Consider the following 20409-nt stretch of genomic DNA (forward strand, 5'->3'; position numbering starts at 1 on the left):
TTCCTTAAGAAAAACAGTAATGGAATCCCACCTCTGCCATAGAGATAAACAATCCTAATCATATAACCCAGAAGGCGCCTCAATCCCAAATTTCACAACTATGTTACATGTAGACAGTGCTCCAAGTCAGGGACAAAAGGCTAAAGGCAAAATTATGTAATTGGAAGGGAGCAGTGAGCCAGAACTCATAATACCTGGCCTTTGCCACTTAGTCATTATAAGAATTCTGAGTCTCACCATCTGTAGTAAAAGAATAATAGCTGATTTATTTCTTCAGAACTATGAAAATTAGATTAAAACATGTTGAAACCTTTCAAAAGGATGAATTACAGGTAGGCCTCTAGAAGAATAATTTCACCTTTTACTAGAAAAATTATTTGTGAAAATTTCATCATAAAATCTTGAATTCTACTAAAGCTCAACTTTGAAAACATTCCTGAAAACCATATAAAACATTCAAATTCTAAGATAACATCTTTTTACATGAAACATTTCTGATTATGTAAAGATATAACAAAAACATGTTTATGGTTGAAAAAATTCTGGGAAAAAACAAAAAGTACTCCTAAGATAGAAAAGAACAAAAAATAAAGTTATCACTCATGAAATCCCTAAATATACTTTTTAACATTTTAGCAAATAGTTCCAACTTACAATGGTTGATTTAAGATTCTTCAACTTAATGATGGTACAAAGTGTACCCATAAAACCATGACTTTTTCACTTTCAGTGCAGTATTTAATAAATTATGTGAATTATGCAACACTTATTATTTTACGATAGGATTTGTATTAGATGATTTTTGTATAACTGTATACGATGTGAGCATGTTTAAGTAGATGAGTCTAAGCTATGATGTTCATTGAGTTAGTTGTATTAAATGCATTTTTGACAATGATATTTTCAACTTATGTTAAGTTTGTTTATCAGGATGTAACCCCATCACAAGTCAAGGAACATTTGTAGCTTCTGTTCTTTTTCATGCATTCATAACCATCCCTTTATCACTGGATACCAGCTATTGCCAGGTATTCACTATAATGAGCAAGGCTGAGGGGATATCCTTGTGTATATCATATTATGTGAATACCTTTTTAAGAGCTGTATAGACGTCCATCTCCACTTGCATCACAAATAAGTTAGATGAACCAATAAGCTGTTTCATAATGTTTATACTGAAAAAGATGAAACAGAAGCGTGAGCTTAATCTTCACACACAGACTGAAGGATGCTGGTAGAATGAAAAACTGTTTTTATCAAACAAAAATGGAATTAAAAACTATAACAGTCTTTTGCCCAAGACCTATCTTGGTTAATAATCTATCTGAATACAATAGTACTAGTAATAAAAATACAGTAATACTAGTAATTCACAAAGTACATTATCTTTTTTTCACACTGACAGGGAAAAAAATCTAGCCATTAAACAACAACAACAAAATTATAAACTATGTTTTAAAATGAAAATTTAAAAAGATATTTGAACTTCCCTTATTCCATAATGTATTTAAAAATTTTTTTTCACCTGTCCCCCCAGATCACCCCCCAAACCAACAAAATTGGTATCTCAGGAAGCTAAACAATGCTGTCTTTGGTTTTACACCATTTCCTCCAGAATATCACATATTCCTGACATTTGTAACCTAAATCGTTTAAAAGTTCATTTCCACCCTGAATTTCTCAGCCCCATCATATATCTTAACCTCACTATTACAAAAAAGCTCCCTGACATTAGAAACAAGGACATAATCACTTCCGCATCCCTCATAGCTCTTAAAAGAATACCTTTAATATATAATGGACATTCAGAAAGTATTTTTTGAAGGAAGGAAAGGGAAGAGAAGGGGGGATAATAAACAAACAATTTCAAAAGCAACCTAATTGTGAATTTAATTTAATTAGGCTTAGCAAAAATTTTATATCAGATATAATTTCTCAAATACAGTTTAAGAAATATAAGAAACTTTTAATTCTTCCAGAGCCTGACAGAAGTAACACTGAAACTTCTCTATAGTCTTATAGTAGCAACACATTTTTCTGTTAAAATTGGTTAAACAAAATAGACATAGTATCATCATTTTATAAAGAAAAGAAATTTGTGTAGCATTTTTTCAGTTCATGGATGTAAAAATATGTTTTGTGTTCTACAAAAATAACTTGCATACTTTAACAAATGAAAAACATTATTCTAGGATATTAATTACAAAGTATTTAAAATTCAAATACCTGAGTTCTTTAAAAAGCTCAACATTCTGGTGAGTCATCAAATTGTTTAGAAGCCACTCAAGGCACCTGAAATTAAAATACTTAATTATTACATTATATATATTTATAATTAACCAAGTAGGTCTTACAATTAAGATAAAAACAGAATATTAATCTTGCTAGGACATGCTCAAAATTTTTAGTTTAACAATATGAAATTTAGTATTGCTTTTGTCAGTAGTTACTAAGGAAATATTTCCTTGATATTATAGCATTTCTACTTAAGAAAAACATTTCTACTTAAGAAAAAATACCATTTCATGTTTGTGTTAAATAGTTTATGATGGGGCTTGCACATATCTTTAAGATCTCAAAACGAGTTCTGCAATTCTCAAGAGTTATAAAAAAAATTGCCAATAGTTGTACTGATAAAATATCTATTAAACCTACTCCTTAAATAATTTTAATAGAAAATGTGAAGAGTGACCATAGTTTTTATAAGCTTGTATAACCCACCCATGGTCACTTAAAAAGACAACACTCTTGAGGAATTTACTAATTAGTTCAAAAGAAAAAGGGACTTTTAAAATAATAAGATTCTAACCCCCTAGTCTTTTTTCTTTTCTTAATTCTTTTATTTTCTTATAACTCTACATACATTCTCTTAAGAAATCAAAGCAACCAAATTCCCAGAAGTGGAATGGGAAGAAAAACAAGAAAAGTAAACTCACTTTTTCTTTACAGAATCTAATCCATAGGTCCCTGCTGATGTGTAATAGCCACATACAGTTTTCACATTAATTGTTTCCTTCATTGTCTCACCACACTGCTGTATTAAACCATCCTGTAAATATAAATAAGCACTGGAAAGGCCCATTTCATGTGGGAAAAATTAGTTCTGATATGTGCTTTTCCATATTAAAAAGTTTTTTTAAAAAAAAGGAAGAAAGAAAGAAAACTCATTAAGTGCAGCAAATCTAAATTTTTTATAAGTCCAATAAAAATATAGAAAAAAAAATTCCCCAAGTATTCAACTTAATACTTGGAACTGAAAAATGGAAGTTGGGGCAGAGCAATAAGGTAAATAAATATAAATATTACTATTCTCTTTGTTTTCTATTTTTCCCCCTCTATGGGACCTTTGCAAATTTCTTTGGCAACACTTTGTCTGTCTTGCCTGTTCTTTTAAAATTAAGAACTCTCTACATAATCAGCCAGCTAACCATGTAACAGGTTAGACAAGTAAATAATATGAATTATCAGAGAGTTCCTATTAAAGTTTAAAACACCTATCAATATCTAAGACATTCCCATAAAACAAGTATAGTATAAACAACTTACATTAAAATTTTAATCTGAAGTGTTTATATGGTTTCAAATGAACTTTAATATATAGAAAGAATAATGATGCTTTTCATTCAAATTTCTGAAATACATTCATCATGCAAGTATATTATTAAGTTAGAATTAGTAAATTACAAAAATAAGGCAGAAAGTCAATGTAGAACAAAACCAAAAGGACTTAAGTTAGAAAATAAAGTACACTTCATTGGAAATACGTATTGAAAGGATCAAAATATTTTTAAAAATCAAATTTTTACCAAGGATATTTAGCAAGTTGTTATAAATGCCAAATAAAAGGAAGCATTTTTTAAAAAAATTAACACATTGATACAAAATGATTTTTAAACTTACCTGACAATCATTCCAGACTCCTCCCCTTTCTCTTAACACTTTATCTGTCACCTTACCCAATGGATTATCCTTATTTAATCTTTTGGCTATCCATCTTTCCACTCCATGTTTATTGCCACTACTTTAACTTGGACTTCACTTGGACTCCTGCCCCTTAGGCTTTTGTCTCTAATGTACTCATTTTTCATTTTCTCTTCAATACATTCTTCACACATCGATCCTGAAGTATTCTTTCTAAAGCATAACTTTGTCTTTCTTCTGATTAAAATCTTCCAAAAGTACTTACATATAAAGGCTAACTTCATAGGAATATACAGAGGGAACTTCATAATCTGTCTTCCACCTCTCTTTCTACAAGCCCTGTTATAGTTTTGCTAGAGCCATGCTCCTCTTAGATTCTCTAGTCCTCCATCATTTCACATCTCTAGGTCTTAGCTTACTCTGTTCCCTATGTCTGAAATGCTCTTCCTCCCTCTTTCCTCATACAATGTATGACTCAATTTGGAAACATCCTCCTATGACACTATTGGGTTATAAAATGACTAATTCTTTCTTTATGGATCTACTAAATCCTACAAGATTTTTATACCTTTAATTTTGGACAGCTCTTATTTTACCTTTGGATTTATACATCAACCCTTCCTCTTTCTACACACACATACATATACTATACTGTGAGCTTTGTGAAGGTAGGACTACATTGTTGTTTCAAAAATTGACACACACAAATGGTATGTATTTAGGGACTATATCTTAATTTACCCTTGGATCTCTATGCCTAATTTGACATATTGATCAACGCACTTTTGTTAAATGAATAAATCTGTCATTCTAAGATTAAAACATATAAATGTGGTTTACACATAATTATGTAACAACTAAGAAAAAATTTACATAGTAGCATACATGTTTTTTGAACTCATGAACTAAATTAATTAGTAATCAGAAAACATCTGTTTAATAGTGTAAATAAGTCATTAATAGAAATAGGTAAATGGACTTAGACAAGTAAATATTTTCCATATTACAGTCATACAAAGATAGTGACATGGAAATAGTTTGTATTCATTTTACACAGACATAAACCCCCACCCCAGTTATAATAAATTGCTTTTGGTTAAGCATTTTAAATGATTTATAACAAATAATACAGTTATACATTTAATTTTCATTTTAAAATTATAAAGGCTTAACTTTATTTTTGGAAAGATATGTTGAAACAAAGAAAACACTGATTTTTTTTTTTTAAATAATGTGCATACTTACCAACTGCAGCATACAAGCTGCTGCCAAAATAGAAATAACTCGACTGGGCTTTATTAAGACATCATCTCGATACAGTGATCCAAATGCAACCTGCAGTGCTGAAAGTAGAAAGTGCACACGGAGAATTAAATAACAATAATTAAATCTATAAGATTATTGCAAAAGTAATGACTGTCTTCACAGTGATATTTATTTAAATCTCATACACACATAAAAGGATAAGTATCATAATTAAAATAGTAGTAATGATTACTCATTGATGATGTTAATATAACAATGTTGTAAATTTTGTTTATTTTATGAAATTTGGCTGCATTTTTTAAAGTCTAATCTTGATGTTTTTGACTAGAATAAAGATGTCCTTTGAATTTTTATAAGATATTCCTGAATAGAGCAATCATTCAGTACAAGTTCTCACTGATAATCTTAATTCTGCCTTGTTCAGTGATTCACCACTGGAGAGTATGGTACATAGCTCCTGGTCCTATCCACACCACACTCACAGCTATCTAGGCCTGGCCATCCTTCTCTCCACTGCTGCTCTCATCAGTGTTCTACGTGGTTTGTTTTGTAAACATTCTCAAGTTTCCTTTTTGCCTTTGTGGTGAGCACTGGGTATCCCCCATTTGGGCTATCAATGAGGGGAGCAGAAGGAGCACTGGAATAGGAATAAGGAAAGAAATAGTGTGACTGCAGGATCACTAAACTGTTCTCAGATCCAAAACAAGTCCCTATCTCTTTAGACCTTGAATTCCTCAATTAAGTATCCCTTCACCCTAAAATAACACAAATTACATGATTCATACCCTTCCTGTTTGCAGAAGAACAATCTTCACACATTAATTTTTTATAAGTGGTCATACATTTCCTTCCTTCCCCCTACATTTCATATCCCAGGCAGACATATTTACAAAGGCAAGTAAACAAATTTGACAAAGTCCACAAGACTAAACAGATCTAGGACAGGAAGAACAAGACTGATATAGTATTAGAGTAAATTAATATAAAATTATTAGCTTCCAATGTCAAATGGAACTTTTTCCTAGCTGACAAGGTTAGAAGGAAATAATTATTCTCTATCAAAATAATAAATTTTATGAAAGAAATGTTTTATGATTTTTGCATAATAGTAATTATGGAGGAAGTACCTTCTATATCAATATTCTGGTCAGGAATCTCCAGTTCAATAATATTCATGCTGGATTCTTTCCAAGAACCACTGAACATACTAGAAAAGTAGCCTGACTTAAAAAAAAAAAAAAAAAAAAAAGTCAAAGATTATCTAGTACTTTGTCTCCCAAATTATTTTCTAATTTCCAGAGAAAAAGAATTGTCAAATATAACCACAGAAGAAAAGAAATAAAGATAAGGCCATTATTAGGTATATCAAATTATGTCAGTTTAGTACAATTTTAACACAAACTAAATCAAATTTTATATTACTATCTGAATAGTCCTCACGCTGTTGAATCCTTACTGTGCCTTCATGGTGATAAAGGGTTTAGATCAGTTCCAAGTTAATACATAAGTATGTTCCCCCAAAGAAACCAGGAAAAATTCTGATTTTATTTAATCAGAAAAATCCAGAATGAACCCGAAATCTAGGAAGTCTTTACTTATCTTATAAATAGCATCCCTCAGAATTACAGTACTTCAGAATAGATCAAATATGAACTAATTTATTTTAAAAATTTTACTGAGTCTTTATTACAGTTATCCCTTTGAATGGTTCCAAGATCCCTTGCAGATACCAAAATCTGAAGCTGCTCAAGTTTCTTATATTTCCATGTAATCTATGCATATCCTCTCCTATACTTTAAATCATTTGAAGATTACTCCTAATGCAATGTACATGCTATGTAATTAGTTGTTACACTTTTTTTTTTTTTTTAGGGGATAATGATAAGAAAAGTCCGTATGTGTCTTAGTACAGATGGAATTTTCTTTTTTCTGGATATTTTTAAACCACTGTCAGATTTATTTATTTTTATGTGGTGCTGAGGATCAAACCCAGTGCCTCACACGTGAAAGGCAAGCATTCTACCACTGAGCTACAACTCCAGCCCCTATTTTATTCTATTTTGAAAGTTCTGAATCTTTAACAATAGCAGACAGGAAAATTATCAGCACAAACATAAAATAAGTACATCAGCTAAATTCTAAATGACATAGTTTATATATACTTTTTGTTCATCTTGTTTTTTTTTTTTTTTTTGGTGGTGGTGGGGTAATTGGGGATTGAATTCAGGGGCACTTGACCACTGAGCCACATCCCCAGCCCTATTTTGTATTTTATTTAGAGACAGGGTCTCACTGAGTTGCTTAGTGCCTCTCAGTTGCTGAGTCTGGCTTTGACTCGCCTCCTGTCTCAGCCTCCCAAGCTGCTGGGAATACAGGCGTGTGCCACTGTGCCTGGCTTATTTTGTTTTTAACTAAACTAGGTTTCCCAAGACAGAATAAAGGGTTAAATGTCAAGAACCTTTCAGTCACATTCAACTTGAACTTCAAAGCAACATTTCAGATGAATTTATGCAAATGATCACAAATAAAATAAATTTAGCAATATTAACTTTAATAAACCATTTTATCCTGACTTTTCCCTCTTTATCAACAGATGGCACTGAAATAAGCACCTTGATGAAGTAATGACTATTGCTGGGCTAGCATGACAGTGAGTTTCAAGTCTCTTATTTAGGCCAAACTAAGTTTTCACTGACAATGTTTACCATCTTTCTAGTAAAATACTTATTTAAAAAAAATTTTTTTTAGTTGTACACAATACCATTTATTTATTTATTTATTTATTTATGGTGCTGAGGATCTTCGAACTCAGGGCCTTGTACATGTGCAAAATGAGCGTTCTACCACTGAGCCATAACCCCAACCCCTTTCTAGTAAAATACTTATTATCAGATGAAAGGATTTTATTACTGTCCATGCAAAAGATTACTGTGAAATGCAATGAGGAAGAACAAAAGTTTGAGTTTCTTTAAGTAACTACCCTGGTAACCAACAGAAAAATAAAATACTTACTTGACATAAATATATTTTGTGTAAGCTCCACTCTTCTCCGAGAGCACAAATCTTAATGTCACTGTTTTCACCATTCAAAAATAATGTTTGATAAATATATTTGGATGTGCTCTTTAATTTTTTCCTGTTGAAAGACATGTAAAAGTTATATATATATAAAAACCTGAATGTTTTATTGATTTTGAAGACATTTTAAAATACTCCTTTTGTTCAATTTCAATTAGAGTTTATTTGTCCATTGTGTAAAAAAAAAGAGGAGGGAATATTATATATTCAAATTTTCTCATTTCTAGAAGAGTACAGAGATAATACCTAGTAGCCACCTCTGGGGCATTCCATTCACAAGGGGGACCAGTGAATAGATAGGGGCAGCAGCATGGGAAGGAGACCTTTCTCTACGCACCTTTTATATTTTTTTAAATCTTTGAATTAATTTTAATTATGTATTTAATAAATTAAGAAGATAAGTCAGCATGGTGGTTTTTGCTTTTTTCCTTATTTAGGAATCAGCATAGTTATAGAGAATTTCAATATAACTACAATAATCTGCTGTGCACCTAAAAAATGAAGAACAAGAGTGAAAATTCCCTACCCAAGTAATTAGTAAAATAATTTACATCTAACCTTATTGGATACCAAACTGGACTAGTTATGACTGGTTTTAAACTGACTTCCCATCTGTTTGGACAAATGGTCTGAAACCTTAAATCAAAGGTTTTCGAAGTTGTGCTCATGAAAGAAGCATTTTAGGGTTCACCAAGGAGAGGGAAACAGTGAACTCTAGACACCTAACTTCACCCAGAGCAACACCAGCCACTACCTCTATAAACACACTGGATATCTGCATAAGATTTAACTTAAAGGAAGACTTAAAAAGTTTAGAAATCATTAAGCAAGATGATCTAGTAAATAAGGAAAGCATAGGCAAAAGCTGATCAGTCTTTACAATTTTTGACTAATTCTGACAGCTTTCTTAGGTGGTTAAAAATTTTTAAATTTCTTCTTAAAAATGAAGTCATTGTTTCAGATGGCATCTTGAATCAGTGAATTTAATACCTCTTCCCAACAGATATTAAACATAGCACAGTAGGTTGGGCATGTAGCATGTTCCTGTAGTCTCAGCTACTCTGGAGGTTGAGGCAGGAGGGTAACTTGAATTCAAAAGTTTAAAGCCAACCTGGGTAAAACAGTAAGACTCCTCCCTAAAAAAAAAAAAAAAGTACAAAAATAGCACATACTTTTGTGGTAGATAGACATGGGTTTGAGGCCCTGGTCTCCTGCAGCTCAGTTACACTGTAAAAAGATAATATGAATAATATCTACTTCATTGAGTTATTGTGAGAAGTAAAGGAGACAACGTGGTTTCTGATTCCTGATAGTACCACGAGTACATGTTTGATTCCCATCCCTCCCAAATCACATTAAAGAACAAATGCATAAAAAGGAATATTACATTCACAGTAACAAAAATATGACAGTGGGCTCATCATCTGATAAGAGACATATTAGGAATCTGAAAATTAGAGAATAAACTGGAATAAAAAAGTAAAGAAAGCCACAGCACAAAATATATTATAAAGGGCTCAGATGGAGGTTAAGATTTTGTGTCTTTCAGAACCCTGTCGGGCAGGTGGAAGGAAGGAAATATGAAAATTTGTCCTCCTTAGTGGCCTCCCTTACTCTATGAACACAGAGTACAAACACCCAGGCAAAAAGACTTCAGGGTTTTTCTACAAAAAACCAATCTACCAGAAGACCTAAGGCTTTTAATGTAAGTATTGGTGATCCAGACAAAGCAATCCTTACTCTGGAATTTGAGGAATCTGTAGCCTATCAGCTCCCAACCCATTCATCCTCAGTCATGATTCCCAAACTGTGTGCCAAAATACCTGGAACACCGCAGCAAACTAGATAGGCACTATAGCATATATTAAATTTGAAGAAAACACATTTTTTAGACAACATGTAATCTACCACTATTAAGTTGTTTGGACTTAACCATCAGGTATTTCTTCTGCATTAAGGGGTACCATAAAAAATTACTATGACACTAAGGGCACTGTGAACCCAGAAAGTTTGGAACTCTCTACTCTAAAACAAAGAAAACCCACATGTTTCCAATTCAGTCAATCTTCCTACTCAAAGAAGAGGCTTATGGAAATACAACTATTTGCTTATTAAAACACATGTACACATACAAAGCAGCAACTCATTCTTAAACATAAGAGGACAAACAAGGATTACCCAACAAAATAAAAAGAGAATGACCAGAAAAAGTATCTAATTCAGGAAAAGAGAATTTTAAAACCCTCTCATTCATATACTTAGATATCTCAGATTATTACACTTATAAGGTGCTATGGAAAAGAAGTACTCAGAACAAGAAAGAGTTCTTACAGACTATTATTATGAATCTCTAGATTGTAAGGCTCCAGCAATTATCAAGGCCACCAAAAGACCCATAATTAGGTCCATTCTAGTTCAATTTAAAAACACCAGAGATGGGCTGGGGTTGTAGGTCAGTGGTAGAGCACTTGCCTAGCATGTGTAAGGCACTGGGTTCGATTCTCAAAACCAAATATAAATAAATAAAGTCCATTGACAACTAAGAAAATATAAATTAAAAAAAAGAGAAAAAAAATCCAAATGTGTCATAAAGAAAAGTCACCTAAAAAGAAAAGAGAATTAGATCAGGATCAAATGTTTCAACCATGCTGTAAGATAGAAGACAATGAAGTAATGTGATCAAACATATAAAATTATTATAGAGTTTCAGATCCAAAGTATGAATAAAGAAAGAGAGATAAAATTTGTATTTAGATATGCATAAATTATCCTATTTTGTGCTCTTTCATGAGAAAATACTTGGAAGATTTAGATCACTAAAAGAATGAAAAAAAAGGAAAAAAAAAATACAGGCCACAGAAAACAGTGGCTCTAATCCAATCCTAAAATGAGGTGAAATAAGTCCCAGAATAGGAGTAGACAAGTCCAGATTGGAAAAGAAGGATGGAGGAACCCTGGAGGGAAGTCTAGGATTTAGAGGAGATGAATTCCATGCAACTGTGTTTCAGAAGGTAGAAAAATCTGAAGATATTATTCTTTTGTCAACAAGGCAGCCAGAAACTCTGAGACAACAAAAAGCAATCCAAAAAGGCACTGTCCAAATAAGATACAAACAAAAACAGCCCAACTTTAAGATTCCACTTAACAATGAAGTTCAAAAATTTCTCCCTTTGAACAGAGGGTTGTGACATTGGACTCACCAAGTATGATTTATAATTCTAGCACACTACTTGACTCTGCAGCAATCTTTACATAGTTATAACAATAAATACTGTTTACTAGATTTCAATTTTTAGGCACAAACTATGGACAAAGCACTGGTTGGAGAACAGTGTGGATTTTAATAGTCCTGTTAATGAAAAAGTAAGACAAGCACTTAACCAAAGGTATGAGGTAGAAAGTAGGCCTAGAAGATAAAATTTCTTCTGAGGTAGTTTGTTAGGCAGGAAAGCACAATAAACAACCTTGAGAAGTGTATAAACGCCAACACATACAATTGTAGGTCTCAATATTTTCTTATTTTCCATGAAAACATACATTCTGATAAGCATTTTCTAGTAAAGCTTACTTCAAAGACTTTCCCTTATAGTCTGACCATGTAGTCCAGGAATTGGCACATTTTTCTATAATGGTCTAGATGATAAAAATCTTCAGCTTTGGCCCAGCAATTTTGGAGGTACTCCCATGGAAAGTTCTCTACTTGCCAGTCCCAGCCTATCACACTTAGCAAACTTTTTCACCATCCACTAAACATATATGTTCAGTGGATGGCAAATTTTAGCTTGGGGAGGGAGGGATCTATTTCAAATTTGTTCTTTCCTTGGATATTCTGCCTCAGCCTTACAAAAAGTGACTATTTCCTGTATTTTCTATCCCTATATTTTTAAGAGATCTCTTTACCTTAATATTTGCCCTTAGCAATTAATTCCCTGTTTCTGTTAATGTTTATATTTAAATTATCCCTGTTCAAATTACTGTGTGGTTTCTTTCAAATGGGCACTGACATATATTTCAATAATTATATTAAAAATATGTGGTCTAAATAATAACTATAAGGCAGAGATTGCTCTATTGGATTAAAAAAAAAGGCAAGACTCAACTAAATGCTGTCTCTATGATATCTACTTTAAATATAAAGACATAGGTAAAAAGTGAAAGGATAAAATAAATAAATACATATAACAATTATCAAAGAAAGTGGTCAAATAACCCAATTAATAAATGGGCAAATGAATTAAACAGACACTTCTTAAAAGAAGAAATACAAATGGCCAACAAATATATGAAAAAATGTTCAACATCGTTTGCAATCAAAACTACATTTTATCTCACATCAGTCAGAATGGCAGTCATCAAGAATACAAACAATAATAAATGCTGGAGAGGATGTGGAGAAAAAGGAACACTTTTACACTGTTGGCAAATTAATATAACCACTATGGAAATCACTATGGAACGATGTTGGTAAATTAGTACAACCACCATAAGTATGGAGGTTCCTCCAAAGACTAGGTACAGAACCACTATATAGCCAGCTGTACCACTCCTTGGTATTTATCCTAAAGAATTAAAGACATCATACTTCAGTGATAAATGCATAACCATGTCTATAGCAGCACAATGCACAATAGACAAACTATGGGACTAGCCTATGTTTCCATCACCAGATGAATGGATAAAAAAAAAAAATGTGGTATATATACACAACGGAGTTTTATTCATGAAATCATGTCATTTGCAGAAAAATGGATGGAACTAGAGACCATTAGGCCAAGCAAATAAGCCAAACTCAGAAGGTCAAGGGTCAAATGTTTTCTCTCATATGTGGAAGGTAGAGAGGGGGCAGGATCTCATGAAGATCAAAGGGAGATTAAGGGACCAGGAGGTGGGAGGTAAGGAGGAATGGGGGAAGGGGAGAAGTGCTGGAGAGTGATGATGGCCAAATTATTTTGTTATGTTGTGCATGTATGAATATTTAACAACAAATTCCATCATTATGTATAACTATGATGCACCAATAAAAAATGTGGAAAGAGAAAAAATTAAAAAAAAATAAAGAAAGTGGTAGTGGCTATATTGCCAGTGACAAAGAGGAATGAATATTTTATAATAATAAAAGGACCATTTAATCCTGAGTGGGTATATGCCAGACACTGTGCACCATGTTCATTCTCAAATTTGTGTTAACTATGAAGTGGTTTTAATATCTATATTTTACATATGAAGAATTTGAAGTACAGAATACAGACATGAACTTAGAATCTAAGTGCTTAAAACTGCTACAGTGAGTACTATGGTACATGTCCAAGTAATCCCAGCAGCTAGGGAGGTTGAGGCAGGAGGATCACAAGTTGAAAGCCAGACTAAGCAACTCAGCCAGACTCTGTCTCAAAATAAAAAATAAAAAAGGTTTGGGGATGTGGCTCAGTGTTTGGGTTCAATCCCCAGTAACAAAAAAATAAAATAAAAACTGTGCTACAGTGACTCTTTAGAAAGGTTACTGAAGGAGGGAGCAGAGGAGGAAAAGGAAAATACTGGGAAACAATATTGACCAAAATATCCTGTGCTTGTACAAATATGGAACAATAAATTCAACAATTATGCATAATTATGATGAACCAATAAAAATATGGGGGGGGAGTAGGGGTCAATTTTTTTGGTAAATAAATACAAATTAACATAAAACCATATAAAAAGTTTTATAAATTAAACTATTAAACAGCTTTTACTCATGATACTTACCTCTATCATTGATCTGTTACACTACCGTCATGACACTTTTTTACAATATGTAACACTTCTGTTGCAAAAAATTTTGAATCATTTTTAAAGTTCATTTAAAAAAAATACATCTATTGATTCCGCCAATGACCTTAAAAATTGTTAGGTGAAGAAATATTCTACTTATAAATTACATTCTAGTTCACAAGCAAATATTTTGTTTTCCAACTTTTCCAAAAAAAAAAAGGTAAGCACGCTCTCTGCAGCACACAGCTTGACAGATCCGCGGTCAACGATTTCGTCTACTACAGACTTTGAAAGACTTTGTTCCCTATTAGGAATAAAGGCACACTATTTGATAAACTTCAGGTTTATACATAAGGAGAACTGGGCGCAATTACTTCCTCTTTACTGAATGAGCGACAATAAAGGTGCCCATCTTGGGCATCAAATTTACGCCTGTATACTATTTTGGCAACCGGATGCAAAACAATTTATTCTGCGGTAACCGCTCAGAGGTGTACTACGGAAGGCCAGCCAGTCGGTCGGTCGTTCTCCAGCGTTGAAAGAGAGGCAAGCTCTAGCTGGCGTTCCTCAGTCTCATCCTGAGGCTGAAACAACACCCCGGCAGCGTCAGTGGTTTACAAGGCAGAACATGAGGCGTCTCCCGGATCTGCCTTGTAGCAGGGCTCGTTCATTTACTCGGTCAAGGGCACATCCACTCTTTACTGGCGGGGGGACGCCGCATCCAGCCAGGACACTGGACGCCGGCTCCACCCCAGGCCCAACAGGTGCAGGTGCGGGTGTGGGTCAGCTGGGGAGCGCCCCTCCACGTACCTTCGAGGAGTGTTGAGGAGCCTCTGCTGCTCGTCGCCTTCATCCTCATCCTCGTCTGTCTCGGAGTCAGGGTGACAGTAGCAGAAGGCCCCGCTACTCCGCTTGCGTTTGCGGCTACCCGGGCAGTAACAGAAGCTGTGGCCAGCCGCGTCGCCGCCAGTCTCCGGCCTCCGGGCAGAGCCCCCCACTCCGGGACCGGGCTCCTGTGGAGCTCGGGCTAGCCCAGGGTGGCGCAGCACTCGGCTGCTAAGCGAGCCCATGGAATAGCGCTCCCTGGTCCTTCAGGGAGCACGCTTCAGGACACCCACAGGAGAGGGTCTCCCGCCATGGCCCGGCCGCTGCCGGCCTCCTCCCAGCCCAGGTGCCTACACAGCCACCTTCTCACGCGCAGCCCCAACGGTTGAAGAGGACGCTACCGCCTCCGTCCTCGGCCCCGCCCGCCGCGTCCAGCCGCGCAGCGCGCCGAGACCGCAGAACCTCGCCCCCTCCCCCGCCTCCGCCTATAGCAACAAAGCGCGGACCGTTCGGCGCAAGCGCGCGACGAGCCTCCGGAAGGGGCGAGGAACCGCGAGTGCGTGGCTGCGGGAGCCTGCGCAGGACGGAACGCGCGGGTACGGCGGAGGGCTTCCTAGCCTGCGGTTGACCTGGTGTTTTTGCTAACGTGCACTGTAGGGCTGTGTCGTTGTTCGCTGTAGTTCACAAACGTCTTTTGCATCAGAAGTCATTCATTCTTTCTACAAAGTCCTTTGGGCTGCAGATAATTACTGGGCCTTGTGCAAGACGAGAAGCAAGAACACCTTCTGTTCAGGCTTCTCGAAGGAGCTCTCACTTCCTGGGGTCCGACCCTGCAGGTTTGGGGCATGATTTCCTGTGAGAAGAGCACTTTGAAGGAGGAACTACGTGGATCGCCCGAGTTTCTTCAGCCCTGGGTTGTGGCAAACGTTTCCTGCACTCCCCTCTCCTCCTTGCCCTTTAAACCCAGGGCCTCATAGATGCTACGCACTCATTCTACCTTGGAGCTACATTCCCAGCCCTCTGCACTCTTTTCCTTTACTCCCAGCACCAGTGGGACGTCTGAAACTTTGTCAGAATTTAAAAATACCTTCAGGAGGCCCTAGCAAAATTAACAGGTGTCTGCGTGGGATAGCACTTTTTGCAATAGATTGGACAGCTAGCTTTTGGTTGCTGCCTCTCTTTCTGCCACCCCAACCCCACTCTTTGCCCTTTTTGTATTGGGGGCTGAATCCAAGGGTGCTTTGCCACTGGGATACATCCCCAGACTTTTTACTTAGCAGGTAGCCCAACTTTGTTATCCAGACTGGCCTCAAACCTGCAATCCTCCTGCCTCGGCCTCCCAAGTCACTGGGATCCCAGGTGTGGGCCGTCGTGCCTGGCAACTTACGCTACTTTTTAAGTAAAATATTTATAATGAAATCTAATAGAGTAATGTGAACACCTGTGGACACCCCCACCCCCGCCCCGCCACTGACTTGAAATTTTTTTTGTGGTAGTTGATTTATTCTAACCCTCCACCCAGCTTTATTGATATATAACTGATGATTTGTTCTTTTAAAATAGGACAATAAAAATATGAAGTTCCCTGTGTACCCACTTTCCATCTACATTTCCATTCCCAGTGGTGATCACTGTCATGAGAATGGTGTAATATCATTACTCCCATGCATATCCTTGCATGCACACCATAAACAATGTATTTTGCACATTTAGACATATAATTAAAGGAAATCATATAATACCCATCATTCTGAACCTTTCTCCTCTCTCAAAATGATACTTTTGATTAAATCTCTAGATCATTTTTCTCTGCTCATAGTAAGACTGACCCATAATTTGTTTATCCACTCTCTTAGTGACTCAGATTATTTCTAATTCTCTAACAGAGCAAAAATGAACATTATGTGCAAGAGATTCATCATGTAGATCTCCCAACAGGGGGTTTGCTGGGAAGTCTTCAACTCTACCAGCTATTGTTGAAGTTGCTCTCAATTGATTGCACCAATGCACCAATTTATATTCCCCTTGGCAGCACGTGTAGTTTGGGGGTCCCAGTGGACTGGTATCTGATTCATTCCTGAGAAATCTGAACTGGAGAACCTAGCTGAGGCAGCTTGGGATGGAAGTGGGAGGCAGAGAATGATGGCTGCAATAGTACCAGCTTGAACGCACAGAATTTGTTAGCATAAATTTGTTAGCATAAATGTGCAAGTGTTTCCCATGGAACAGATGTGGGCCATCATGAGACAGCCACTATGGTGTCATCCTATATCCCTTCCAAGAGACCTGGATGCAAAGGCAAATTAACTTCATCCCAAAAAACCTAAAGTCATCACCAAATTCAGAAAGGCTGAAAAAGAACTGCATTTACCTTCCTAGAGGAACCCCAGGGTGGTTTCTGTGGTGATAGGTTTGACAAGGGAACCCACAAGAATCAGCTTTGAGGTGCTGGGTTGTGGCTCAGTGGTAGAGCGCTGGCCTAGCATGTGCGAGGCCTTGGGTTCAGCACCTCATAAAAATGAATAAATAAAATAAAGGTATTGTGTCCAACTACAACTAATATATATATATATATATATATATATATATATATATATATATATTTTTTTTTTTTTAAGAATCAACTTTGAACATCTGCCAAGATTACACAAGGCTGATTCTCTTTTACCATGCCACAAACAGCCAGGTAAGTAACTTCTTACTTTCTTGCTCCAGTTACTCCCTGCTGCTAAAACTCAGGAAAGGTAGGCTGGTGGAAAAGGGGAAAAATGTAAGGAAGCCTTGGTGGAGAAAGAACTCTACCCTCTCCCCTTCCCCCAAAAGGTGGCATCTCACTGGCAGTAGGCCAGAAGTGAATGAGGGAAGAAGCCAACTGTAAATCAAGTTTGGAATTTTGACTAGATATATTAATTACTGAAATGATACTTTTTGTTACCTTAAGGGACTACACAGATTATTTAAAACCTAAGAGTGAGCAGAAAAGTCATGACCCTATCTTCTATCAGAACTGACATCTAAAGACAAGAGAAGAACTAGGCTCATTGAATAAATGAAAATGCACAAGCAGGAAAGAGAAACAAATTTGCTTCATAATTATATCTCAAAGTCATGCTTCTTCACTATAACAAATAACCATTCCTCCAGGGTGGCTTTATCTTGCCTTCTAGAAAGATTCTGGTCAATAAATGCAATTTGTTAAAAAATTCTGGCTAAGCCATGTATCATTTAAAGATTAAAATTCTACCAAAATAAACAACAACAAAAACAAAAACAAAAACAAAAACAAACCCTCACAATGCTTCCAAAGTGAAATAAGTTTGATTTGGAAATTCCATGGTCTTCTGGGTAGGTATTGACATGGAAGTATTATTTCCTATAGTTAACTGGAATGACTAAGTACTCACATAAGTAGCTTTCAACAATAGCCCCAGCACTTATAATAGATAAGTAGCACTAAACTGAAAGGCAAATCCTTAATATTTTACCCCAATCCATCAATAAATAGAATGGAAAAGAAGGCATGTATTCTTATCATAATAAGAATATAAGTGTTCCTCATACATCTGTAAGCTTTTGGTTGTTGCTGGGGATTGAACCCAGAGTCTGGCACATGCTACACAACTGAGCTACACCCATAGCCCCTATATAAAATTTAAGTTAAGGATTTTTCTTTCTTTTTTTTTTTTTTTGTGGTACCAGGGATTAAACCCAGGGGCACTTAGCCACTAAGCCATATCCTCAGGTCTTTTTTATTTAGAGACAGGATCTTGCTGAGTTGCTTAGGGCCTAAGGTGCCAAGGCTGACTTTGAACTTTATCTCAGCCTCCCAAACGCTGGGATTCAGGCATGTGCCACTGCGCCCAGTCAAGGATTTTTTTTTTTTTTTGGTAGGACTGGGGATTGAACCCAGGGCCTCGCATATGGTGGGCAAACCCTATACTATTGAGCTCCACCTCCAGTCCACCCAATATAACATTTAATATAAATGTTTTACTTAGTAGAACAAGAACATGTTCATTTCCAGAGAATAAGTTTGTAAGTTTAATATCATTCAGTAGTGTTTGGCATATGTAAGCATTAGTTTTATAGCAGTAGGCAAATATAAGATTAAATATGTTATTTTTCCCCTAAATTGTAATCCCTAATAGGAACTAAGTATCACAACTCCTTCAAAAATAACTCCTTTCATAGTCCAGCATGAAAAATCTCAGAAGTGGAAAAGTTCAGTAGAGAAAGAATATACCTCATTTTAAAGTCATCATTTTTTATTAAAATTATCTTTCCATGTTGTATACAAACTGAACGTTTTAGTTAAGTCCAAGCACACTTTCAGAATGATTATAGGGCTGAAAAAGCACAATGCACATGTAAATTGCTATGGATTAACAAAATCAAAAAAGATTTAAGAATTTATTTACAGCACAGATTTCTTTAAGTCAAACAAAATTCAGAGCATTACACCCTTACCAGAATTACCTTATTTGAAGCTTGCTTTTTTTTCTCCATTCACTTTTAATCTAGATGAAGACCTTAACTATTATATTGTGGAATGTTCAGCATTTATCTTTGGTAACAAGACATATATGACCTGTACAATCACACTTGGATTTTAGTTTATTTAAATGAGTTGGTGATTTGGTGCACTTCAACCTTGAAAAGTGTTCTCAACATGAGATAAAGGAAGCCCCCTATGACAAATAGTAAAGATCAACAAATGCTACAAACAAAACCCAAAAAAGGAGATTTATGGGTGCTTTCCATTGATGACCACACAAAATAGAAAACTGGATGGATTTTACTAGCTAGATGCTCACAATTTCAAATGAAGAAATTACCATCCTCTTTAAAAGTAGGATTAGGGAAGAAAGTGATTTTAGAATGGTCTTCCAGTATCCCATTTTAAAAGTTTTTACTGAAAAGAAAATATGAAATAATTTAATGTATTCAATTTCTGTGAAACATAAATCTGTTAGAAACACAGAGCACATTTTAATTTCTAATTTTAAATCTCCATTTAGAACTTACAAGCTTTGAACTACAAGTACAGCTTTAATGCATCATAATGACTAATTATAGATGATAATAATACAGACAGTTTATATCCTAGGAGGCAACTGTAGGCGTCTTAATTGGAAATAAGCATTCTGAGTTAATGCTAATAGCAGTGTAGAAAAATGAACTTAAAAAAAATTTTCAGTGTTGAGAAGAAAATCCTCCTGGGACTTTATTTTAATCATCTCCTCCACAGAGAATGAGCAGTACTTTCCTGTAGTCTCCGGATGTGTCACCCTGGGGGCCAAGGAAGCAAAGTTACAGTCAGATAAGTGGGTTTTTAAGTAGAATACACAGATCACGGTCATCTAAGTTAACTTCAAGCTTGGTTGGATTTTTCTCAGCTCTTAAAAGATTTTTTTTCTTAATTACAAAAGTAATACTTGTTCAATGTAGAGAATAAAGACATAGAAGAACAACATAAAAATCACCCACAGTTCTACCATCTATAGATCACTAATGTTAACATTTTGATGTGTGAATATGTTTCCTGTCTTTTTTTCTATGCATATAAGATAC

General features: G+C 35.4%; 2 protein-coding genes across 4 annotated transcripts in view; both read right to left on the reverse strand.

The window, feature by feature from the left end:
• The window catches only part of Gmcl1 (germ cell-less 1, spermatogenesis associated), a 47908-nt gene extending 32664 nt beyond the window's left edge, over positions 1-15244 (reverse strand). The window contains exons 1-7 of one of the 2 annotated variants that reach the window (XM_046432341.2): positions 14824-15244; positions 8200-8323; positions 6315-6411; positions 5167-5264; positions 2937-3049; positions 2227-2292; positions 1091-1175 (exon numbers count right to left, since the gene is read on the reverse strand). In XM_046432341.2, the coding sequence (XP_046288297.1) occupies positions 1091-1175; positions 2227-2292; positions 2937-3049; positions 5167-5264; positions 6315-6411; positions 8200-8323; positions 14824-15083 (843 nt within the window). In that variant the 5' untranslated portion in view covers positions 15084-15244. Of the gene's footprint in view, positions 1-1090; positions 1176-2226; positions 2293-2936; positions 3050-5166; positions 5265-6314; positions 6412-8199; positions 8324-9255; positions 9435-14823 lie in introns of those variants that run through there. The other variant, XM_046432342.2, reaches the window with a different exon arrangement.
• Positions 15245-19085: 3841 nt separating this feature from the next.
• Positions 19086-20409, reverse strand: part of Anxa4 (annexin A4) — a 69972-nt gene continuing 68648 nt past the window's right edge. For both annotated transcript variants that reach the window (XM_046432362.2, XM_046432363.2), the window contains exon 13: positions 19086-20127. In XM_046432362.2, coding sequence (XP_046288318.1) covers positions 20068-20127 — 60 coding nt within the window. In that variant the 3' untranslated portion in view covers positions 19086-20067. The remainder of the gene's footprint in view (positions 20128-20409) is intronic.

This window comes from Marmota monax, unplaced genomic scaffold (genome assembly GCF_021218885.2).
Source record: "Marmota monax isolate L192 unplaced genomic scaffold, Marmota_monax_Labrador192_F-V1.1 WCK01_AAM20220418_F8-fsc00106, whole genome shotgun sequence".
Taxonomy (NCBI): Eukaryota; Metazoa; Chordata; class Mammalia; order Rodentia; family Sciuridae; genus Marmota; species Marmota monax.